This window comes from Leptonychotes weddellii, chromosome 5, assembly GCF_054177405.1.
Source record: "Leptonychotes weddellii isolate Sample4059 chromosome 5, ASM5417740v2, whole genome shotgun sequence".
NCBI lineage: Eukaryota > Metazoa > Chordata > Mammalia > Carnivora > Phocidae > Leptonychotes > Leptonychotes weddellii.
In genome coordinates, this window is record NC_138373.1 from 152,482,811 (window position 1) to 152,507,361 (window position 24,551).

At 41.9% G+C, this 24,551-nt stretch overlaps 1 protein-coding gene across 6 annotated transcripts in view; it reads right to left on the reverse strand.

Annotated features, from left to right (window-relative positions):
- The window catches only part of MRTFA (myocardin related transcription factor A), a 196,815-nt gene that overhangs the window by 27,738 nt on the left and 144,526 nt on the right, over nt 1–24,551 (reverse strand). For all 6 annotated transcript variants that reach the window (XM_031024397.2, XM_031024396.2, XM_081819105.1 and 3 more), the window contains one exon: nt 12,840–12,905. In XM_031024397.2, the coding sequence (XP_030880257.2) occupies nt 12,840–12,846 (7 nt within the window). In that variant the 5' untranslated portion in view covers nt 12,847–12,905. The remainder of the gene's footprint in view (nt 1–12,839; nt 12,906–24,551) is intronic.

The following is a 24,551-nucleotide window of genomic DNA, read 5'->3' on the forward strand; positions in this document are numbered from 1 at the left end:
TCCCATGAGTAACGGAAACAGAGTTACTGCAAATGGCTTCCATGTTCTCCCTGACGTTTGTACAGTGTGTTGGGAATTACAAGGGACTTACTATTTTCCACAATTCACACTGGAGAACTGACTTGCCTGAGATCACATCCTAATCAACTACAGAATGGAGACTAGACTTTGGTTCTTATGATTCTATAATTCAGATTTTTCTATAATTTTTATTTGTGTGTATTTCAGCATAACAGAGGTAGGAGGAGGGGATGGAGATGGGGGACACAAAAGATAATCTCTGATCACGTATCTTTTTTCCCCCCAAAATGTGTTAGTTACAAAACAAAACAAAAAAAACACAAACAAAAACCTCAGTGATTTTAATCTGATCTTTCGCATTTTGCTTTCTTCTCCTGGCTATTCCTCTGGAAAGAGATGCTGCCTTGTCCTTTTCTCTAATATTGGCAATGGGTCAGAAGAGAGGACTTCAGATATAACCTCAAAAAATGTCAAGGGGACACACATTCTCCCATTCCTTTTTCCTCCAGCCCTCTTCTGAAGGGGCCAATATAGCAGAAGGAGTCACTATATAACCAAACTCCTTCCAAAGTTAATGGAGCCTTTTGCCACATCCCTTAGCCTAGCACAGAAGTCTGTCACACCACTCCAGGCAGTTCATTAACTTGGCCAAATGGACCACTGACATGGTACGGAGCCCCCAGCACTGGAGACGGGCTCATAAGCTGTCCAAACCTGGCCATTCCATAAGCAGCAGCCTCAACGGTCTTAGAAATTTGTCATCAACTCTTGAATCACGCAGACAGGCTATCCTCTATTTCAGAACTCCTGAGACAAGACAGTAACAATGATCTATACCACCACTAAAAATGAAAAGGGAAAAGATACCAGCAGCCTTTGGTCCAGTCCTCCAAGTGCAGCTGGAGAGTCTTTGGCATTAGCATGTCTCTCTCTGGGATGCAGATTCCTGGGCTTCAAGACTTTTCCTCTTTATTTAGCTCTTTGAGGATTCTGGTGCCACTAAAATTCAAAGCCCATTGTTTCCTAAGTCCAAAAGACAGAGGAAAGGTGGAACCGCAGATGAGAAAGGATCTTTATTTGCTCACACTCTACCACCAGGGGCTAAGTCACCACAAAGTACACCTAGTAAGGACTTGATCACTTTTTTCAACAGCTTAGTTCAAAATTTCAACTCTGCTAGCTATGTAGGTGCCCACAAATTAGTAGAGTTTAATCTCCTGAGCCCCTTTCAGGTTCACTGCTCTGGGTTGCAAAGCGTGCATTTTTGAGAGTCAAAGGATCAGGTCTTTTTGCCATTCCCCCCACACCCCGGTGAGGGCCTATTTCAGCTGAGATGGATTCCATACCCTACTGTTTGTATCTAGAGCCTGGCGATCACACTCAATAGAAGGCGGCTATAGAAAGGTAGTGCAAGGAGCCCAGAGGACTGCTGGAATCAGGGGAAGGACACTTACACACCTGAGTGATGAAACTGCAGAAGTCAGCTGCGTCACTGGTGTATAAGGGTTTACACCACCTTTAGGTGTAATCAGAATCTTACGATTCTGTATCCAGGCAGAGCAGGGGCTCTTAACCTGGGGCATACTATACTGCTGCAGAGCACCTATGAATCTCCCTAACTGTGCTGTATCTTGGGAACCTGCCTGGGCAACTGTGTGGCAAAGGGGCAGTGTAAGATTTTCTAAGGAGCATCAAAGGCACAAGAGAAATCAAGAGGCTCTCATCTAACTAAGGGTTGGGGTTTTTTAAGTTATTTATTTATTTACTTACTTATTATTTATTTAACAGAGAGAGACAGAGCGAGAGAAGAATCACAAGCGGGGGGAGTGGGAGAGGGAGAAGCAGGCTTCCCGCTGAGCAGGGAGCCCGATGTGGGGCTCGATCCCAGGACTCTGGGATCATGACCTGAGCTGAAGGCAGATGCTTAACGACTGAGCCACCCAGGTGCCCCTAACGAAGGGTTATTATGACAGAAGTAGAAAGATGCTCCTGGCCTTCAAACCTCACAGCCAGCAGACAGAAGCCGCAACTTGGAAGTAATTTTACTGGGGGGCTCAAAAATGAAGGGGTTACTCTCACCCCCAACTACCAACTTTCACTTTACTTCACTAACTATGGGTCCTGATCTGATGCTGTTTTCAACTTTCAATATTGAAACTGCAGGGGAAAGTACAGCAGGCTATCATCATAAAATTCCTATCATTAAGAACCATTAGTCTGTGACCTTCAGGAATTAGCATGGGCTTTTGAGCCAGGAGACCGGACTGGCTCTGCTTCTTTCAGTGGTGGTATGACGGGCCCCCTCTGAGCCTCGGTATCCTCATCTACAAAATGGCAATTCTACAAACCACTGCACTGATGACTGTTCGCACTAATAAAGTGAAAGCGCTTTGCCAGCTGCTGGAGGCTGTTAAACTTGAGGCATTGTTACTGTTTTAACTTTTTTTCTGTGCCATCCTCCTGCAGGAAACGGCATGCATGTGGAATCAAATGCTGACAGCTAACTGGGCTTGACTTCCAATTTTTGTCTTACTGTTTTTAGCTGTCATACCAAAATGCCTACGGTAATATCCCACAACAAAGACATTAACTGAAGAGTTGTGTCAACAGTTCCAGGGACTGGCCATGACAGTGAAAACCAGAACTAAGTCCATGTGAATCGAAGAACGAGCTGGGGTGGTGGTGTGGGGAAGGAATCACACGCTCTGGTGCAAGCAAGAATCCAAACTAACAATCAGAAAACGTGCTTCATGCACATCCTGTTTTGGTACTCAGACTTGCCACCAACCCTGTTTTGGCACCTGGGTTGTCACCCCCACCCAAACCTGCAGGAAAGCCAACGACCAAGAATAAACGTAAAAGTGGAGACTCGGGATACTGAATCTTTTCCTTCCCAGAGTGCAAGCTGCTCCAGAGTCTCACAACCTTGACCCCATGGCAATGAAAGAGACTTAAGACTGGGGAAAATCTTATATAGCATGAATATCAGCAGGTACACTGAATTCCAAAAGGTTAAAATATGAGGGGCCAAAGATTGTGAACTTGGTCTTCGGATTTTCCCTTTGACATCTATGCCAGGCATGTTTCTATTTAGCTCTCACATCACAGCCCAGCCTAACGCTCTGGATCAGTCAATTATCATCCCAGTGTATCCTCCCTGGTGAAGCACACACACACCCAAAAGCTACTGCCTCTTATTGAAGTCCATAATCAATAGGCTTAAGTCATCTGTGTAGATAAAAGCTCCAAATCACCTTTGCCCTTCTGCAGATCGCATCCCACTGGGCTGAAAATGTTAAATCACCACATCATCAGACACTATCAGGGCCCCCTTGAGTCTGTGATTCTTTTTTTTTTTTTTTTTTAAGATTTTATTTATTTATTTGAGAGAGAGAACGAGAGACAGCACGAGAGGGAAGCGGGTCAGAGGGAGAAGCAGACTCCCTGCCGAGCAGGGAGCCTGATGCGGGACTCGATCCCGGGACTCCAGGATCATGACCTGAGCCAAAGGCAGTCGCTTAACCAACTGAGCCACCCAGGCGCCCCGAGTCTGTGATTCTTTATGGCTATAATTGTGCAGGTAAAATCTGTGAGTAGCTTCAACAAGTGACTTTATAAACTCCTTCACTCCATTTATAACCTTGAAAAGAAGTTGGCCTTGGATATCTCAGGCACTTCGAAAATTATTATTTTTAAAGATTTTATTTATTAATTTATTTGAAAGAGAGAGAGAGCAAGCAGGGGGAGGAGCATAGGGAGAGGGACAAGAAGACTCTGCCTTGAGCATGGAGACTGACACAGGGCTCAATCCCACGACCCCAAGATCGTGACCTGAGCTGAAATCAAGGGTCAGACACCCAACAAACCAAGCCACCCAGGTGCCCCCACTTCAAGAATTATTAAATAAAACTGAATACTACAGTACTTTTTAGATATTAAATTGTATCAAGAACTCATATCAAGAAGACTACTTTTGATGGCCCATTCAACAGAGCTCCCCATTGGATTCTTCTTTGGATTCAACAATGAATATGCTCAGAACATGAACATACAATGCACTCTAGAGTCCTATTTTGGGATTTGTTACCAATTGGCCAAGGAGGAGGTCTGAAGCTAGTCACTGACCACTGAGTGAATACACCCTACGATAGCAGGGAAGAGGTCGTGATATCTATCAGAAATGTAACATAACACCCAAGGACGGACACGATCAGTTGGTCTTCTCCTGAGATAAAAGAGAAGATTCCTGAGGCCAGGTGCCTGACACAATTTTCTCTGGGCTTCATATCTAGGACCAGGTTAGCCCCAATCCTAGGACACACATTTTACAATGGTATTTCTCAAATGCCATGTCACCTTCGTATTCAACTACAGTGAAAGGGTCACATTTCTGGGCTAAAGAAACATCATCTCAATTAGGCAGGGTTCTCTGCATCTTAAAAAATTTTTTTTTTCTTTCTTTGTTTTTTATTTATTTATTTTTTTTTTTTAATTTTTATTTTTTAAAGATTTTTATTTTATTTATTTATTTGACAGAGAGAGAGATAGCGAGAGCAGGAACACAAGCAGGGGGAGTGGGAGAGGGAGAAGCAGGCTTCCTGCCGAGCAGGGAGCCCGATGCGGGACTCGATCCAGGGACTCCAGGATCATGACCTGAGCCGAAGGCAGTCGCTTAACCAACTGAGCCACCCAGGCGCCCTTAAAAAATTTTTTAAAAAGCTATATTGTACACCTGAAACTAGCCTGTTATGTTAATTATATATCTATTTTATTTTATTTTAAAGATTTTATTTACTTATTTGTCAGAGAAAGAGAGAGAATGGCAGGCAGAGGGAGAAGGAGACTCCCTGCTGAGGAAGGAGCCCAATGCAGGACTTGATCCCAGGACCCTGGGATCGTACCTGAGCCGAAGGCAGACACTTAACCGGCTAAGCCACCCAGGCGTCCCTAAAATTTTATTTTAAAAATATTTATTTAAGTAATCTCCACACCCAACATGGGGCTCAAACTCACAACCCTGAGATCAAGAGTCACATTCTTCTGACTGTGCCAGCCAGGTACCCCAATTCGATCTCAACTTTTAAAAAAGAAATAGGCAACTAGCGCTTTCATGGAAAGATACCTATGTATCTAAAAGAGCCAAATGGATCACAGGAACATTTGTGAGGGTCAGTATCTAGAAGAAGCGCGAGCCTGAGGGCACAGACTGGACCAGAGGCAGTGGGCAAACTGCGGGGTTTGAGGGACGCCTTTTCTGGGCTCCTACTGGAAAGGGACGCGGGCCACAGAGACTACCACAGGGCTTCTAGGAACTCCCAAGTGGACTGGAGCAAATGGGAAATGATGGAAGCCCGGGTGAGGATCGGCTCTCACCCCAGCCCCCACCTAGACAAAGTAACCACTTGGGCGTAAGTCTTGAACACTGAAACACTTCATTTAAAATAAGACAAATGACATTTCCTTGAAGCCTATGATTTTGTCATCTTAAATCTAAGTTTTAAAAGTAAAGGGCAATTCAGCCTCACACCAGACCCTCATCTGCCCTGGAATCACCACTGTGTCCCCACTGGCGAACATTTCTGTCTCTTGGCAAGTTGCCCAGAAATTTAAAAAAACATTATTTCCAACCCAGACATTTATTTGTTTTGTTTAAGAGAGGTTAAAGAAGAAACATCCACTGCCATGTAGAGAGTAAGCTAATAAAATGATAGTCCTGTTAATATATGACCAAAATAGGAACAATCTTAACAGAACACCATGTTGTCCAGTGGTTCTTTGATTTTTAACAATTTTCAGCAACTGTTTTTTAATCTGTGGGTAGGGAGAAAAATGGAAGAAGAATTTTATTTATTGAAAAATAGTTCCTGGGGGCACCTGGGTGGCTCAGCTGGTTAAGCGACTGCCTTCGGCTCAGGTCATGATCCCAGCGTCCTGGGATCAAGCCCCCCATCAGGCTCCCTGCTCGACAGGAGGCCTGTTTCTCCCTCTCCCTCTGCCGCTCTCCAGCTCTCCGTCAAATAAATAAATAAAATTAAAAAAAAAATAGTTCCTGTTCCGAAACACTGGTTTTGAGAGACATTAATGAGATATATGTGGGGGGGAGGGGGTAGAGCCAAGCTAATGCTCCTCTTTTTTTTAAAAAAGATTTTATTTTATTTATTTGAGACAGAGAGAACATTAGCAGGGGAAGAGGGGCAGAGGGAGAGGAAGGGCGAGAAGCAGACTCCCCATTGAGCAGGGAGCCCGATGCCAGGCTTATTCCCAGGACCTTGGGATCATGACCTGAGCTGAAGGCAGACACTTAACCGACTGAATGAGCCACCCAGGCGCCCCAACTATGTTTCAAAAGCATGAACCATATATCACCTCATTTATTTCCAAATTAACTCTGTGGAGTAGGTAAGAAGGGTTATTATTTCCTTCTTATAAAAGTAGAAGTTGAGTTCAGAAAAGTTAACAGAGTTGCCAAAGTCACCTTGTTCCTAAGTGGCACAATAAGGTCTAAAACTCCACTAATACAATAGCCACCAGTCACATGTGACTATTTAAATTAATTAAAATTAGGGGCACCTGAATGGCTCAGTCCTTAAGCATCTGCCTTCGGCTCAGGTCATGATCCCAGGGTCCTGGGATCAAGCCCCCCATCGGGCTCCCTGCTCAGCGCGAGGCCTGCTTCTCCTTCTCCCACTCCCCCTGTTTGTGTTCCCTCTCTTGCTGTGGCTCTCTGTCAAATAGATAAATAAAATCTTTTTAAAAAATTAATTAATTAAGGGGCGCCTGGGTGGCTCAGTTGATTAAACGACTGCCTTCGGCTCAGGTCATGATCCTGGAGTCCCGGGATCGAGTCCCGCATCAGGCTCCCTGCTCAGCAGGGAGTCTGCTTCTCCCTCTGACCCTCCTCCCTCCCATGCTCTCTGTCTCTCATTCTCTCTCTCTCAAATAAATAAATAAAATCTTTAAAAAAAAAAAATTAGTTAAGATTAAATTAAATTATAAATTCTGCTCTTCACTCAAGCTAGCCACATTTCCAATGCTCAAACAGCCCATATGGCTAGTGGCTAGTGTTACAGAATATTTCTATCACTGCTGAAAGTGCTACTGGACAGGGCTGGTCTTACGGCTAGTTCTTTTGTTTTTATTTTTATTTTATCTTATTTTGGGGGGGGGCAGGGACAGAGGGAGAGGGAAAGAGAGAATCTTAAGCAGGCTCCACACCCAGTGCGGAGCCTGACGCAGAGCTCAATCTCAAAACCCTGAGATCATGACCTGAGCCGAAATCAAGAGTCAGACGCTTGGGGCGCCTAGATGGCTCAGTCGGTCAAGTGTCTGCCTTCGGCTCAGGTCATGATCCCAGGGTCCTGGGATCTAACCCTGCATCGGGCTCCCTGCTCAGCAGGGAGTCTGCTTCTCCCTCTCCCTCTGCCCCTCCCCCCGCTCATGCTCTCTCTCACTCATGCTCTCTCTCTCTCAAATAAAATAAAATAAAATAAAAAAAAGTCAGATGCTTAATAACCAACTGAACCATCCAGGCGCCCATTTGTTTTTATAGCTTTTAAAGATTTTATTTTTAAGTAATCTCTACACCCAACGTGGGGCTCAAACTCACAACCCAGAGAAGAAGAGCTGTGCACTCCACCAACTGAGCCAGCCAGGTGGCCCCGTAGTTAGTTCTTCTGAATTCTAGTAACCTGGGGAAAAGATCCCATGCTATCCCCAAGTTACTAGAGGACAAAGTTAAATTACAGCCTCTTTCTCATTACAAGAAATTCTGGGGCTTCAGGAAGTTGGTTTATCCTCTCAGGGGTTACAAAAACAAAAATCAGTTTTAAAAGAGCTTTACCAAAATGGATTTGATCCATATATACTAAGGAAAGAGAATATGGAAACTCAGTTTGGACATTTGGTGAAGAAGGATGTAAGTACTAATTCTCAAGTTACAAATAAAAATATCATTAAGAAGAAATTTAGCTTCAGAAGATAAGGGATCATAGTAATCAATCCTAACACTTCAAGCCATTAAATATCCTCTTGTCAGAGTTTAAAAGAAATTTCTTCTTGGTGCAGAGATTGCTATAATCAGATGAACAGGAGGTTTCCAGCTAACGCTGGGGCCCCGTGAAATGACAAATTAGCTATGAGTGCTACAACCGGGCCACACTATCTCTACGTACATCACTTAGCTAACACTGACAGCCGAAACTCGACAAAGGGTCAAACTGCAGAACTAAGGGCTAGGGAGTCAAGATACAGCCAAGTTTATTAAAAATACAGAGTGGTGGGGATTCATTACATAAAGCCATTCTTTACAGTTTCATTGTGAGATATGCAGGGCCTATTTGTATACCTACAAGCCAGTCAAAACTAGCCGACCAATTTGTTCACTGTTTCACATAGCAACACGTTTGAGCACCTCTAAGGGGCTAGGGAGTTTGTGAGTCTTCTGGACTGACAGCAACTGGCTGCCCTCTCTGAACTGTGCTGCCCTCACACTCTTTGGATTCTTCTAACCATTCGGTGGTTAAACGTCACCAATGGCACCAGCTGGGTGCACAGAAATGCCATTTAAAGTGAAAACACAAGCTCACTCAAGCAATGGAGCAAGGTCCTTAGAGAATCTATCGGACAAAACTAATGATTTCTTCACGTGCTTGCCAAGGTACCCAGGTGTTTCCACTACACGCACATGGGAAAACAGTGAACTGAGGGTTAACAATAGCACAGAAACATGCAACTCTACACTTTTCTCAAGGATTCACAAGAGAATAACAAAAGGCTGAGAAGGAAGAGACAGACAAGGTTCTTCTTTCATATCCAGAAAGATTACAGGAGACTTTCTTCTCATTTGTCTGGGTCAGAAGAACTTCCCTGCTTTCCTTTAAAAGGTTATTCCTCTGTAGCAGCTCTCACTGCCAGAACATTTTTCTTCATTTTCACCTAAACCTTATGACCTAGTACACCTTTAAAAAGTCAAAGAGAAAGGCTGTAGGGAAAGCTCTGTTTGAGAACAGAGTGTACCACACATGACCCGTGTCTTCTATGAGTCTTCATTCTGGGTACAGCAGCATTTCTGGTCTTAATCTTTGGACTTAAACACGAGCTTCCTATCTGTGGCATCTTTCCTCTCCCTCAAGATATGCAGAGCTTCAGACATTATTAAAGAAAACTCAGGGCCTGGAATATGTAATCCTCTGCTATCTGGCACTCTATATTTGGTAGGGTTTATATACTGTTAAATTTGAGACACATGTTTACATGAGGAGAACGACAGATGCTGGGAAATGATCCTGTTTAAAAACACATCAGAAACCAACTTCCATACCCCATAGTTTAGATGCCATGAACAGAGTTTATCAAGCAGCAGAGAGGGGTATGTAGGAATTGGGAGAGTCTTTAATCTCCTGCACTTTATGAAAGGCCATACCTCAAGTCTGAACAATATGCAGAACATGAACAACCCTGAAGGCAAGGGAGCCACTGAAGACATGGTGTCCTACAGATATGCTGTCAGAACTGAAAGCCAGTCCTGCATGGGAACTGTGTAGGAGTATTCTGGAAGAGGAGGTGGGTGGGTTTTCTTCCCAGAGCTATAAATAAGATTGGAATGAGAAGAATTTGATAAAAGGGATATAAACACAGAAATGATGAGGCAGAATACAGCCATGACTACATCACTCCTCTCCCCCAGTTCCAGGGCCTCCCTACTTCCTCAGTTGTACAACAAACTTACGTATAAATGCACTTTAGAGAAACTCCTCAGGCCAGCAAGATGGGAATGGAAGCAGACCCTTCAAACCAGATGTTACTTTTTCAGGCCTCCAAATCTCCAACAATCAACAACTACTTGCTGGTCACTTAGAAGCTGCTTCCAACACTGCTCGATTTTCTTTGGAAGCTGTGGCATGGAGGGTGAGAGGTGGGGCTGGTGGAGAATGGCAGGTGGTGGGGATGTCAGGGGGGCTTAGGGTGTTGGAGACTACAACAGGATAAGGGTAGAGAGTGCAGGGCTGTGATGAGGAAGAATTTACTCACAGGGTGCAGGGTTGGCAAAAAAAAAAAAAAAAGAACCTCAGGACCCTATCTCCGCGTATCACCTGGTATGTAGGTGAACAGGGAATTTCACACCTGAAACTACTGGCAGGCATCAACATTCTCTCTCAGAATCTAAGAGATTGCTACTTACTTCCTTCACACTAGAAAAGCTGAGAACCAAGACTGTGTCCATAGCTGAAGGTGGCTCTTGGTAGGAGGAAGATGCAGTTTTTTCACAGAAGCAGATAATTTCTATTCCTACAGGAAGGGCAATTATTCTCACTTCACAGATACAGAGAACAGTGCAGAATATACAATTAGGTATTCAGAACATTTTAGAACCTGGGCTCCTGACAGAACAGAAGCGTTGTTCCAAATTCAATGTCCAGAATTCCAACAAGTTTACAAGAGAGTTGTATCTGTCCCTGTCTGTCTGTCATTCACATACACACACATACATCACACTTTACAAGTGGCTGTCTCGATTCATTCATTCAGTGCCTGGCACTGGGTAAGATACTTTCTCAAGGAGCTCACAGTATGGCTGGAGGGAAATGTATAAGCAGATAACTCCAATAATGGAAGCATCATCTGCCTTTTAACAACACAGAACATGACAAGAAATGCTGAGCAGGGAGGCTGTACTCGATCAATCGTATTAAGCAGTGAGCTCTAGTAACCACTGGTACCAAGTACAAGACAGGCACAGGAATGCAGAGCCCTCATCCTCTCTGCAAGGCTTTTAGACCCTGAACATCTCACGGATCTTGAGAAACAGTGTTATGCTCTCAGAACTAGTACTGTAATTAGTCAGCACCCCCACAGGATGCTGAATTGTTCCTTATTTTATATATGGGTAAATTTTAGCTACTCAAACTGTTAAATGTCTGAGGGCAGGTACCTTGCCTGATATTTCTTGTGTGTTTTTTTGCCTGGTATTTCTTTAATCTCTCCAGGACTAACTACCCTGGACACAGCGTAGACATTAAACACATGATGTCCTTGGTGAAAGGGACAAGGAGATGAGACTCTGGGTGACTCGTTCCTCCACAAGAGTTTACAGAGAGGCAGATCTGGAGTGATCTGTAAAGCACAATAGTGCCCTTCCTGATCAGATCACTGATCCACCACACAAGCAGCCTGCTCTGTCTGACTCTTTAGGGTTGGGGGTGGGAAGTCCTTCACTGGAAAGCCAGAGAAGATAGCAGCATAATGTGAGTAAACGGTTTGGAAGTTAATGGCAGTAAATAAAAAGCTGAATTTGAGACTTAAGTTCCTGGCTGATGCTTAGGATAGAAACAGACCTCAGATTCCTTCCACCTTCTATACAGTTCTAGTTCTTAGAAATGGACCTGCCATCACCACGACATGAATCAAATCCCATCCTCACTTGCTTATTAAAAGGCCTCAATGGCTTCCCATTGTACCTAAAATAAAATCCACCTCTTCCGAGTAGTTGATAGGCCCTCATTCTAGCTCCGCCCACCCTGCCAATCTTAACTTGTCCCCGGGCTCCCCTCACTCACTAGGCCCCAGCCACACCTGCTTCCTTGATGTTTTCAAACACGTCAGGCTCTTACCTGCACTAGGCCCTTACACTTGTTCTCGCTTCTCCCTGGCCCTTTGCCTGCTTCTGCATGGCTGACTCCAACTCATCCTTCAGACCTCAGCTCAAATATTTCCTCCTCAGGGAGGCCTTTCCTGATCATCTTATCCAAAGTGACCCCATCTCATTCCTATTACTTGTTAACACACCAACTGATTAATTTACTTTGTAACACTTACTATGCTCTGAAATTACCTTGTTTCCTTGTTTACTATCACTATTCTCCTTTTAAACATAAAACTCCTGAGAGCAGGAGCTGGATTTTTCTTGCTGCATCAAGGACACACACCAGTTCTCAAATAAACTGAATGAAGAAGTGAATTAGAATTAGGAAAACACCGTGGCAGTAGGTCAGCACTGAGTTAAGGTGAAAAACATTAATTCTCTCACTATGAAGCTAGAAGTTGTTGTAGGACCTTTTTTTTTTTAACTTCATAGGGTGTGTCCAAGTAGTAATAACACACAAGAGAAAAGAAAGAAGAGGGAGAGCCTAAGCTCTGTACTGATGACCTTAAAAAAAGAATGTCAAAAAGAGCAAAATCTTGCTGGCTCCAGCTTCCACTCAGTTTATAATGCTGTTGGTACTAAAAGCAAATTCTTTTACTTCTAACAGATTCCAATATTGGTTTCATTTCTCCCCAAGTAATATAGTTGTGCACCTTCTAAACCCAGCTCTGCAATAATCCCATCAAGCACACTCACACCCATGCCAGCCACAGGGTATCTGAGAATCTCACTCTAAATAAAACTGTAGTTGATTCAAAATACCAGGTGGAAAAGGAATTTTTTCTCTTCCCAAGAACCTGAACATGAGGCAAAACACATGCAAGAAGTGGTTCTTCCTCACAATACCCCAGCTCAAGATTTGCTCCTCCTATAAAGGGAAGTGAGTGTTAACAGGGAGCAGAAACCCCTGAAAGGTACAATTCAAAAGCGAAGGATGGTTCGATGGCACCATTCAATCCAATGCTGTTTGTTTCACTGAACTTAATAAGGGCAGTATCTTAGCTATTAGTGATTAAAAGTCCTTGAACTTGGAAAAGCACAAGAAAGAGAGTGACAAATGAAACCTGTTGCCCTTGTTTGCTGTTAGGTGCTTCCCATGGCACACCAGGCACACACACTATGTTGAAAACGCAGCTCTATTAAATGCTGACAGAGAGAGAGAGACAGAGGCACTTACGCGGCATGATCCCCTGGCTCACCAGCTCTTCTCGAGTCCGGCGCTGCTGGAGCTTCAACTGCAGCACTGCAGGGCGGCAAAGAGAGAGAAGAGACCGAGGCTCAGTTGGGCATTCCACCACAAAAGACACATTTTCAAATACAAAGAAAGTCTCAGAACAGAAGGGTGTAGTGTGAAAGAAGGATCCCTTTAATTGTGACTGTCTGTAATTGCAGAAGTGGCCTGATACAGCAGGGTTTCCGTATTCTGCTGTGGGCGGCGAGAGGAAGTTGCGAAGGGTCTTGCAGGGCGATAACAATCCACAAAGTACCAAAGTCTTGCCTCTTGCTCAAAACCTCCTACAACACTGTATCCTCCTCCTAAGACTAAAAAAACACAAGTTCTTAACTCAAAGGAAATATAATGAGGACCAACACCCAGCAGGAAAAGCTTTCTAGATGTTCTACACTCTCTTCCTGGCAGCATGTGTTTACCATCGTGAGTGCAGTGAATGATACCGTGCTCACATAGATCAGGAAGTATTGGTTATTTGTAAAATCTTGTCTTTTGTATCTAAAAATTACACTTATTTTCACCAAACAATGCATTTCTCTAGACCAGAAAACATTTACCATCAATATAACTCTTGTCTTCCTCTTATTGTTCACTTAGAGCTTTTTTCTGTTGAGGTGAAACAACCAAGCGACACGAGTCAAAGCGCACCCAGGATGGGGGAGGGTGACTCTGGCAACACCACCTGATGAAACACTCAATAGGAATTTTTCTAAAGTTAAAAGTCAATGATCTCTATTTCAAATGCCAATGAAATGTAAAGGGCATTACCACTGCATACATGCAGAACGACCATGGCACGGCCTGCATTCAGAGGGTAAGTGAGAAAAAGTTCAGAGAAGGAGGGTTAGGAGCCAAGGAAAGTCCCCTTATGTGATAAGTCTTCAATTACAAGGTCTCTGCAAGTCACATTTGAGGGAGACCTGCACCTATTAGGAATCATATTATCTTAGGGTTACCTGCCTTTTCCACTCAGAGAGCAGTTTTTAAGAAGGCCTCCAAGAATGGCAGAACCATAACGAGGCTCCTGACTACATCTCAAATTCAGCAGGTCCAAAGTAGAACCTGTCTTTCTCCCAAAAACCTAACCCACTTTCCATCCTTCTTATCTTTTTAGAAAATGGAATCATGATCTGCAATCCCTGCACTCCCCCACCCCCAAACAAGTATTAAAGTTTTTGAGCCAACTTCAACTCTTCCACCTCCCTTCCGCTCCTCCTCTTAACAAGTGTCTGGCACCACAGTTTTGCCATGTTGCTCAGACAGCTCCCTGGCTCATGACCTTACTTGTGGAGTACTTCTCCCACTGTAAATGCCCCAAGCAAGGCTGTCCAACTACTCTTCCTCAAGTACCATGTACTGGCCCAACTGTTTGTTCACTTCACTTGGAAATGCCTATCCTGACCTTCCTGACCCCCAAGCATGCAGAATTACTCTAGACCTCCTGTGAGCTGCCTTTTATCTGTTATAAAAAGTATAGTAGTATTTTGCCCTATGCGACAGTTATCCCCTGAATATAGCTCATCTCTCCTACCAGTTTATAAACTCCCGAAGGGCAGAGAATATATCTTATTAATATATGCCCTACATACCACTCAATACAAAGCATTTAATAATTGTTTCTTGAATTGAACTGTATCTCAAAATGATAATACAGTCTGAGAGATCTTATGAGGAAATTATAACTATTACTATTAATTTTTTTTTTTTTTACAAATTAACACTTAAAAGCAAAAACTTGCAGAATAAATGGATAAAACAATAGCCACACTAGTGGTAACATTTATAGAAGATGTGCTCGATGCCAGACACCGTTCTATGTACTCTCATGTTTTAGCTAAGTTACTCAGATATATCTAACACCCCTATGGAAAGACTATGGGGCATTACTAATCCCATTTTACAGGTAGAAAATAAGGCCCAGAGTGATTCAGTAATTTACCTAAGATTATCCCACTAATAAGACGTGCAACAGAATTTGAACCCAAACATTCTGATCCCAGAACGTGCGTTCCTTACGTCTCTACTGCTTCAGGGTCTTCTGGAGCCTATGCTGCTGAGACAAGAGGTATGGAATGTGACCACCTCGGCTGGTTCTCTGGTGAGACAGGCAAAGGGACTGAAGAAAAGGGATGTGGCTCAGGCCAGGGTCAAAGGAGTTTGAGTGATACTTCAATAAAAATAAATTTAAACTAATCTAGGAATTTGATTTCAGATAAATTAGAACCACAGATTAGCAGTAACACTAATAATAACAATAAAATGCAAATAGTTAACTAGGAGTCACTGAGTGTCACTGTGTCAGGCCCAGTGTTAAGTGACTGACCTACTTTTAACTTAAAAAAAGGGGGCCCTATCAGAATGGTATAATCTCCATTTTACACATAAGGAAGCTTAGGATCAGACCTTTAAAACTTTGCCTTAGGTCACACAGCTCAAAAGTGCTGGCATGAGAATTCATACCCAGGTCTTTGTGATTCTAGAGTGTGGGGCACTTAATACTATGCCATACATCTCCTTGGAGGAAAGAAAGAAAGATGGGAAAAAAAGGAAAATATTTGTCATCTTTTACATATAGTGGGTTTTTTTTTAAAGATTTTATTTATTTATTTGACAGAGAGAGAGAGAGCACAAGCGGAGGGAGCCACAGGCAGAAGGAGAGGGAGAAGCAGGCTCCCCGCCGAGCAGAGAGCCCGACGTGGGGCTCAATCCCAGGACCTGAGCCCAAGGCAGTTGCTTAACCGACTGAGCCACCCAGGCGCCCTTATATATAGTGTTTCTAAAGCCCAGTGTAATATAAGCTATTAGAAAATGATTAAATATAAGAAATTGATTTAATTTCTGAGAACAGAGAAATCTAAATACAATTCAGTATGTCTGAACACTTCAAAGAAACAATAACTAATGAAAACTCTGGCCATTATCCAAAAATAATTTTGAAATACCAATCAGCAGCCCTCCTAAATAACCCATCTACAGATAGGGCCATAAAGGATATTATGCAAACTTCTTGACTGAAAAACTTATTGCCCCATGAGAATCAACATTTAAGTCTATGATTCAAGTTTTTTTTTTATGGAGAACACAGTAAAGGTTGATTTAGCTTTTGTTTTTCAACAGGTCTAGCTCAAAGAGGAAAGTTTATCTAACAAATCTTTCCATCTGTAAAACTAAATGAAATTAAAGTTCAGTTATATGAAAATTCCATCCTGTCCCCTCTCAGCAGTGAACTCCAAACTCCGTGCTTATCTTAAATCTGACCAAGTTCCCCATTCACATAATAGAATTCACCCTTTATCAGTAGTATCTTGGGTACCGCCACAACCTGACTGCAGGCATGTACTTTCATACACTGCAAACCCTCTCCTGCTAACTCGAACAATGTTTATTAGGAGGAAAAGAAAAAAGACCTAGGCAGTAAACTCCAAATTATAGTTGTCAGCCTCTGTATCATTTTACTTTAGAATTGATCTGTTTGGCTGTGTACAGATGCAAGGATCCCTCTTCTAAAACTTTCAACTACAAAGAAATAGACATTTATAGGAATTTCCCCTTTCCTTAGTCTATCTTAATTCCTCTTAATCCTAAGCACTCTAAATAAAATGCCTTTATGTCCCCAAACTTCAGGGATTATTCATTTTATTTTTTTTAAATTCAATTAGCCAACATATAGTACATATAGTACATCATTAGTTTCAGATGTAGTGTTCAGTAATTTATCAGTTGAGGGATTATTCATTTTAGAAGAAACCATTTAATAATTCACTTTCAGTACAAAGCTTAAGAGCCATATGTGATGTGTTCACTAAAGAAGGTACCCAAATCAGGAGTACATTTCAAGGCCATACATTTAATGCACATCCACCCTCACCAAGAAGTGCCTGACACTAGTTCAAATGGTTATATTCCTAGACGGTGCTAGACCAAGGAGATTCAAAAGAGTAGGAATTCGACAAAATCTCTCTATTCGTTATACATCACCATTTAGATTTCCTCTCCACTCCCCAAGTGGAAAAAAAAACAAACAAAAATACCTATCTGTGTACATGCACAAGTCTTTATACTTTGACTGTTATTGAATTCCACAAATTTAATATATCATCTGTTTCTAAATGGGTCTGTGCAAGCAGCCTATATATAGATGAACAGATGTCTTTAAAGCTGACGGATGGTGAATCAACTGAATTGCCTGCCAGAAAAAGGATTGGAATAAGAAGAAACCAAACCATAAAGTGGGGAACCCTAGGTTCTCCACTTCCCACAGAATTAATCAAGTTTTCTACCTGTTTCAAACAAAGGTGGTCAATCAATTGCTGTTTGAATAACTGGCTTCTTGGGAAATCAAAGTAAAGGAGTAAACTTCATATATTTCTGCCCTATAAAGACCATGGGAGTATACTGATGGCATTCAAGAGGTAATGCCGAAGAAATAGACACATCAAACAGATCAATCAGGATCGGAAGGAAAAGCCAAAAATAAGTGGTGTGTCCTCAAACCCAGCTCTGTGGCTTCCACTGGTTTTCACTGGGGAGGGAGATGTGCAGCTTGGCATGTTATTCTCACCTTATTCATATTTATCCATTACTGATTCCACAAAGGCTTCTAGAATAGGGAGATGAAGTATTTATGAGGGAAGTAGAAAAGAATAGGAAGGAGATTAGTATGGGAATGATAGCAAAAGAACAAAAACCCTCCCTTGGCATCATCCTTTGCTCAATAAGACCTCTTCAAGGAAGATTCTAACGGCAAGGGCATTTCCAAAGCCTGATCTCCTAGTAACTCATCCATTGTTTTCTCCTCAATAACCTTTAGGTGCCAGTCCTACAATAAACAAGCCAACACAATTTAATTCAGCAATAGACACCACTACCTCTACCTTCAAACTAGAGAATCTGTTTCACTGGGAAGATCAGAGAAGGAAGAGGGTGGGTTTTAGCCTTAGGTGAAGCTTAGCATGCTAATAATTCAAATACTCATCTCTGCAGCAGTGAATTTTATATTTCAGTTTATCCTATATGCCTTAAAAAATCAATTAGTGACACCCAAGTTATAAAACCACATCACCTATCACTTAGAACCAAAGACTATTCTCCGAGTACTCATTACTTTCATCCTTAGAATATATGATTAAAAGTAGGTGAAGAGTGCTCCCAGAAGAGGGTATTACCCCACATGTTCTGCTGCCGGGTTACTCTACAGCATCACGACCAAAATACAGATTGAGAGTTGGGACGGGGATGGTTCTTCATTCATCTAATAAATGTTTACTAAACAACTAATGTGTGTCAGGCCCTGTGCTGGGTGGTGGATACACCTGTGGTCTCTGCGCCCATAAAGCTTTCAGTCCAGCAGGGAAACAGACAGCAAATCACATATAAATAAGTACAAGTTATGATTAATGTTTTACAAGAAAAGAATAAAGGATATGACAGAGGTCAGACCCTGGAATTCATAGTTTCTCCTTTATATGCTCTGTAATAACTAACTTTTCACATTTCCTCTTTCCTATTATCTATAGTCAATTGTTTAAGATATTAAACGCCTTAAAAAACAGAGACCTCAGGGTAAACTATATTAAAGTAAGTTAAGGCACACAGTTTCATTTATTCACTTTATGCTTATTTCCTTAGCTGCTCTACGGTTTATATACTAGTTGGTAAGTACACCAACTCACCTCACATTCACGCCCTCTTCAGTTCTTCCTTACTTTCTTGTCAAAACTCTCCTTAGGCATTCACTCAAGAAATACGAGGCTCTACTATACATGCCAGATACGTTGCTTGCTACTGGGGATACAGCAATGACCAAAGTCGCTGCCTTCTGTGGAGTGTACACTTTCATGGGGAAAACAAACATCACACAAGTACTTGTAAAAGTAAAGAGTATTTTCAAAGAAATACTCAGACACCACATACCAACTAAGCAGTTAGACTGTTCCCATTATTCAGTTCACCCATTCGAGATCTTTGGTACTCTCAAAGCCAGGGTTTGGTACTATAGTACTGGGTACTGCGTATGTGAGTAAGACACGGTTCTCATTCCCATGGAATTCTTACATCTAATGGGAAAGAGAGGCTCAAAATGAGTAATTACGATGCTATAAGAAAGATCTGATGGTCTGTAATCTAGACTTTTAATACACATGCCCTACTATATTAAGGGTCCCTGCCAAATTCAGTCATTTGGTCTTATGTGTGATATACATGTATGCATAAATAATAAAAAGAAGTGTTGGTGTCTTAAAAATAATAAAAATCCAAATAGTTATATGTATTTTTTACGTGCTACAAGAACGCAAAGGTGATAGTACCTAACAATGGAGTCACACAGAAACAAGATCTTTGCTACATAGGGTAAGAACAGCGAACACACAAACGGCCTTAAAGGGGAGCCTGGGTGGCTCAGTCCTTAAGCATCCGCCTTCAGCTCAGGTCATGATCCCAGGGTCCTGGGATCGAGCCCCGCATCGGGCTCCCTGTTCCATGGGAAGCCTGCTTCTCCCTCCCCCACTCCCCCTGCTTGTGTTCCTGCTCTCGCTCTCTCTCTGTCAAATAAATAAATAAAATCTTTAAAAAAAAAAATGGGGCCTTAAAAATTTTTATCCTCGGGGCACCTGGGTGGCTCAGTTGGTTAAGCGACTGCCTTCGGCTCAGGTCATGATCCTGGAGTCCCTGGATCGAGTCCCGCATCGGGCTGCCTGCTCGGCAGGGAGTCTGCTTCTCCCTCTCCCACTCCCCCTGCTTGTGTTCCCTCTCTCGCTGTGTCTTTCTCTGTCAAATAAATAAATAAAATCTTAAAAAAAAAAAAATTTTTTTATCCTCATGATCAGTTTTACTAAAGTTTCAAGGGATTTCTTGATGTTGTTCCCAAAAAGTAATACGCTCCTCTAAGTCCCTATTTATTGTAATTTCCCACAAGTCTTTCCTGATAGAGATCAGAAAGATATAAAAAGGAAGTGAGGCATCTGTGCTCCCTTATCCCTTCCTATCACCTACCTCTCCGTTCTGGTTCTCAGTCCCTACTCTGTCCTCCAGCATCCCTGGGACTGTTCTCTTCTCCTGCGCTTTACGTAGGATTTCCTCAAGCTTTCTAAACTCTAAGCTTCTCTAGATCCTTTCATGATTAATTCTCTTCCTTCAACTTGGGAAACCAGCCTGAATGGGTTAGCACAGTGTACAGTGCACCAAAAATGTGTTTCTGGCTTGTGCTTTTAATATAAACAAGAGCATTTTTAAGGCCCCAAAGTATTCTATAATTAGCCCTACCCTTAACGAGAAAGGGTTTACTGTCAACCGAACTATAATTTCTGGGTATTGGGGCAAACAATTCATATTGGGTTGGTTATATGAATATTTTGTAAGTTCTAAGTGAATACAATACATTTACAGAACTGACCTTTAAGGGAAGAACAAAGAACATCAGAGAAAGAATCAGAAGACACAAGTTCTAGTCCTGGCTCTGTTGCTACCTAATCAAGTCACTTAACTTCTTTTAGCCTCAATTTTCCCACTATAATACAATTTGTAAAAATAACTCCTGCACTTTGAGCTAAAAAACAAAAACAAAACAAAAAAACACAAGTATGTGAAAAATGCTTTGTAAAACCGACAGAATACAAACCTTTCACTAGAATGTAAATCTTTTATCTCAACTAGCTTTTCTTTAGGACAGGAATAGACACTGCTAGTAATCTGGTACCACACTTTCAATGACATGTTTTATTTTGCAAAATAAAAGGGCCTTATATCAAAACATCCTTATTTAAAATCATATCCTATGTTGTTCTGGGGAAGGGGGAACCAGGAGGGAGCTGCAGTTGGAGAGGAGGAATAGGAGAAGAGGGAAAAAGAGGGGAGAAAGGGGGGAAGGAAGGGGGACAGGGAGGGGAGGGTAAGGGAAGTGTTTCCTTTTGGAAGGCAGTTCCGGCAGTAAAGAAGCACCCTCTATCCCCAGACTCTATTCAGTATGGTATGTCTAAAGGGTAAGACCCAGAGAAAAGCAGAAGGATCAGTACCCATTCATTAATAAAATTAAATATATGATGAGTGTTCAAGGCATGCTCCTGAAATTCTAAGCTGTCAATACAGAAATAGTGGCTAAAGGACCCAGAAACGTCATTCATCTGTTGCCAGAGAAAAAAGGACCTGAAGAAATTCAGATCCACAGTTAAGACAAAAGGAGGAGGTGGAGGTAAGAAAAGTAAAGGTAATTCTCTCTGGGATCCTACCGATTCACCATCTAAAAATCATATGCAATGAGGTATCCTGGATTGGATCTTGGAACACAAAAAGAAAATCAGTGGGAAAGCATATGAAATCCAAATAAAGTTGGGAATTTACTTAGTAGTATATCAATGTTAACCTCTTAGTTTTGACAAATGTACCACAGTTATATAAGAAGCTAACATTAGGGCAACTGGGTGAAGGGTATATGGGAACTCTCTATACTACCTGTGATTTTTTTTAAGTCCAAAATTATTCCAAAATATAAAGCTTATTTAAAAAAAAAAAAAAAAAACAACCCATGGATTTGACTCTCCCTTCAGATTTATGAATCAATTACTAAAACATATTAAGGGTCAGGTTTTTCAAACTGAAATGTTACCATCTACTGGAAAGAAATTACAGATTCATTCGTATAAATGACTAATTAATAATTAAGAATAATAATGGGGCTTCTAATAAATTCAAAATATAAAATGATTGTGGCATAAACAAATACAATGAACCACAATGTAATGCTGAAGAGAGAAATCCCTAATCCTGTTTAAAATTACACATACATGGAGCGCCTGAATGGCTCAGTGGGTTGTGTCTGACTTGGGCTCAGGTAAGGATCTCAGGGTTGTGAGACAGGCCCACTTTGGGTTCCCCACTAAGGGGGGAGCCTGCTTCCCCTCTCCTTCTGCTCTTCCCCCCACTTGCACATTGCTCATTCTCTCTCTCTGAAATAAACAAATAAATCTTTAAAAAAATAAAAAATAAAATAAAATCACACATGCAAAAAAACCACCTATGAGATTTCAAATTGGATTGTTTTACCAATATGCTTAATCATTCAACCCTTTCACAATCCTATAAAATTCTCTTCTCTGTATATATTGTATAAACATGAGTTAAATTATCTCTCAAATAATCTGCTTTAGCTATCAGAAGTAATACCAAAAAATGATAAAATATTATCTACTTAACCTAAATACTCTCAGAGATTCAGGCAGAGAGATGAGGTATCTTCCTGGGGTGGCAAACCTGGGTTACTTATATATCTACCCTGACATGTATTTACAAAGGATAAGCTTATGAATATCTAACTCAAGCTACTGAAATATGTACAATAAAAGGTCTCTGTATTATGAAATAATAAAATAGTGAAAACACGCATGTGCCATCTTATTACCTTTTTTTTAAGAGAGGGAGCAGGGAGAAGCAGAAGGAGAGGTACTGGGAATACAGCAATGACCAAAGTCGCTGCCTTCTGTGGAGTTTACACTTTCATGGGGAAAACAAACATCAAATAAGCTCAATCTCACACTGCTGAGATCATGATCTGAGCCGAAATCAAGGTCACTTAACTGACTGAGCCACCCAGGCACCCCATCTTATTCAATTCTTAAAACAAAGCTAGTGGAAGGTGCTATTATTATACTATTTTGTAGCTGAGGAAATTGAGTGTAAGACAGATTAAGCAACTTGCCTAAAGTCACCCAGCTCCATTTCGATCTATAGCCAGAGCCCTTAGCCACTATTACATGTTGTGTTTCTCTTCCTTCATAAAACACACCAGTTCCTCATGTTTAAAAATGACACTATTAATAGTGCTTTCTGCATGATGTGGCTGGAAAAAAATGATCTATCTACTTACTAATAGGGAAAATCCAGGTGATTTCAGTGAATAGCACAGGGCATTTCAGAATTCTAGAATCTAAAAGCCTCCTTATATTAAAATTCCAAAAGGAATACAGACTAACAGGGTAACAGTGGCTACATGTAAAGGTCATTCAAAGGAGCTCCTCCCAGAGACAGGAGGCGGAGGATACAAGAGAACTTCACAGGCCTACTTCCCATTTGGCTCTCAATGTGGAAACATACACACTGAAAAGCAGAGAGCACCTGCTTCCTGATACAACTTCATTCCTGCATTCTGCCAGGGGTTTTTCCCTGGTATTAGAGAGATTCTGAGTTCATTCATTCATTCATTGAACTGATATTTATTATGCACGTACTGCATGCTAGGCACTATTCTAGATGATACAGCAGTAAAATGGACAGATGAGGTCCTTGCCCTCACAGAGCATATGCTCTAGTGGGAGAAACATAGTAAGTTATTTATGTTATTTCCAATAGTACATTATGTGAAGAAAAGTACAGCAGAATAAGAGAGCAGAGAGTGACTGGGGGTGGTAATTTTACAGAGTACACAGGAAGGCCCTTCTGAGGAGACAGATGACCCTTATACAGAAACCTACATAATATGATAAAACCATGAAAAGATCTGGAGAAAGAATTCCAGGCAGCAGAAATAGAGCACGCACAAAGGCACTGAGTGAGAAGAGGCCTGTCTTGAGAAGGAAACTAAGCTATAAGAGATGAGGAATCTAATCTGTTGAACTCTTGGTGGGATGTACCACTACAGTGACTCATTTCATCTCAACAGCTATTTGAAGTATGTATTACCTCCATTTTATAGATGAAGAAACAGCAGTTCAAAGAGGTTAAGTAACTGTGTGCACAGCTAGTAAGTGGTAGAGCCAGAGTTCAAACACAGGTTGGCCTGATACCAAAGCCTATCCTTTTTCTGCTACATCACATTTAATGCCAGAGTTATAACAAAAATAATAATTATGCATAAATAAATAAGTAAATAAATCAAACTCTTTCCCATATCCTCAAAATCTGGGGCTCACCATTTCATTTTGGGTAGCTGTTCATCTCCCCCTTGAAGTAATGTTATCCTTTAACTGCAGCGGGCAGATCTCAAACTACCAGCTACTTCAATGCCCTCAGTCTCTTTCCTGAGGATCCATACATAAGGCAATGCACAAACGACGAACTCCATCACACAAGATCTGAGCATAACACATACTTGCACCAGACACCTGAATGGGGTGGAGATACACTGGGAATGTGCTTCCTTTAGACTGGCAGGGCCATCTGAACAAACCCTTCCAAAGTTAAAGGCACCAGGAACAGTGTTTTCCCTGCCGCATTAGTTCTGCACGTTCACCCAGGAAATGTGGGCAGCCTTGACTCTCATTTGCTATTCTCTGCGGGTATTACTGGTGCTGACATTTTGCACCCAACGTTTTTTTTTTTTTTTTAAAGATTTTCTTTATTTATTTGACAGAGACACAGCGAGAGGGAACACAAGCAGGTTCCCTGCGGAGCAGGGAGCCGGATGCGGGGCTCGATCCCAGAACCCTGGGACCATGACCTGAGCCGAAGGCAGATGCTTAACCATCTGAGCCACCCAGGCGCCCCTGCACCCAACTTTGTTGAGGGTAGGTGACAGGTGAACAGATTCAAAACTTGGAACAAGGTAGTTATTCTACAACAAGCCAGAAGTGACAAAAATTCTTTCCCTTAAAACTATATTAGAGTAGGGGCGCCTGGGTGGCTCAGTTGTTAAGCGTCTGCGTTCGGCTCAGGTCATGATCCCGGGGT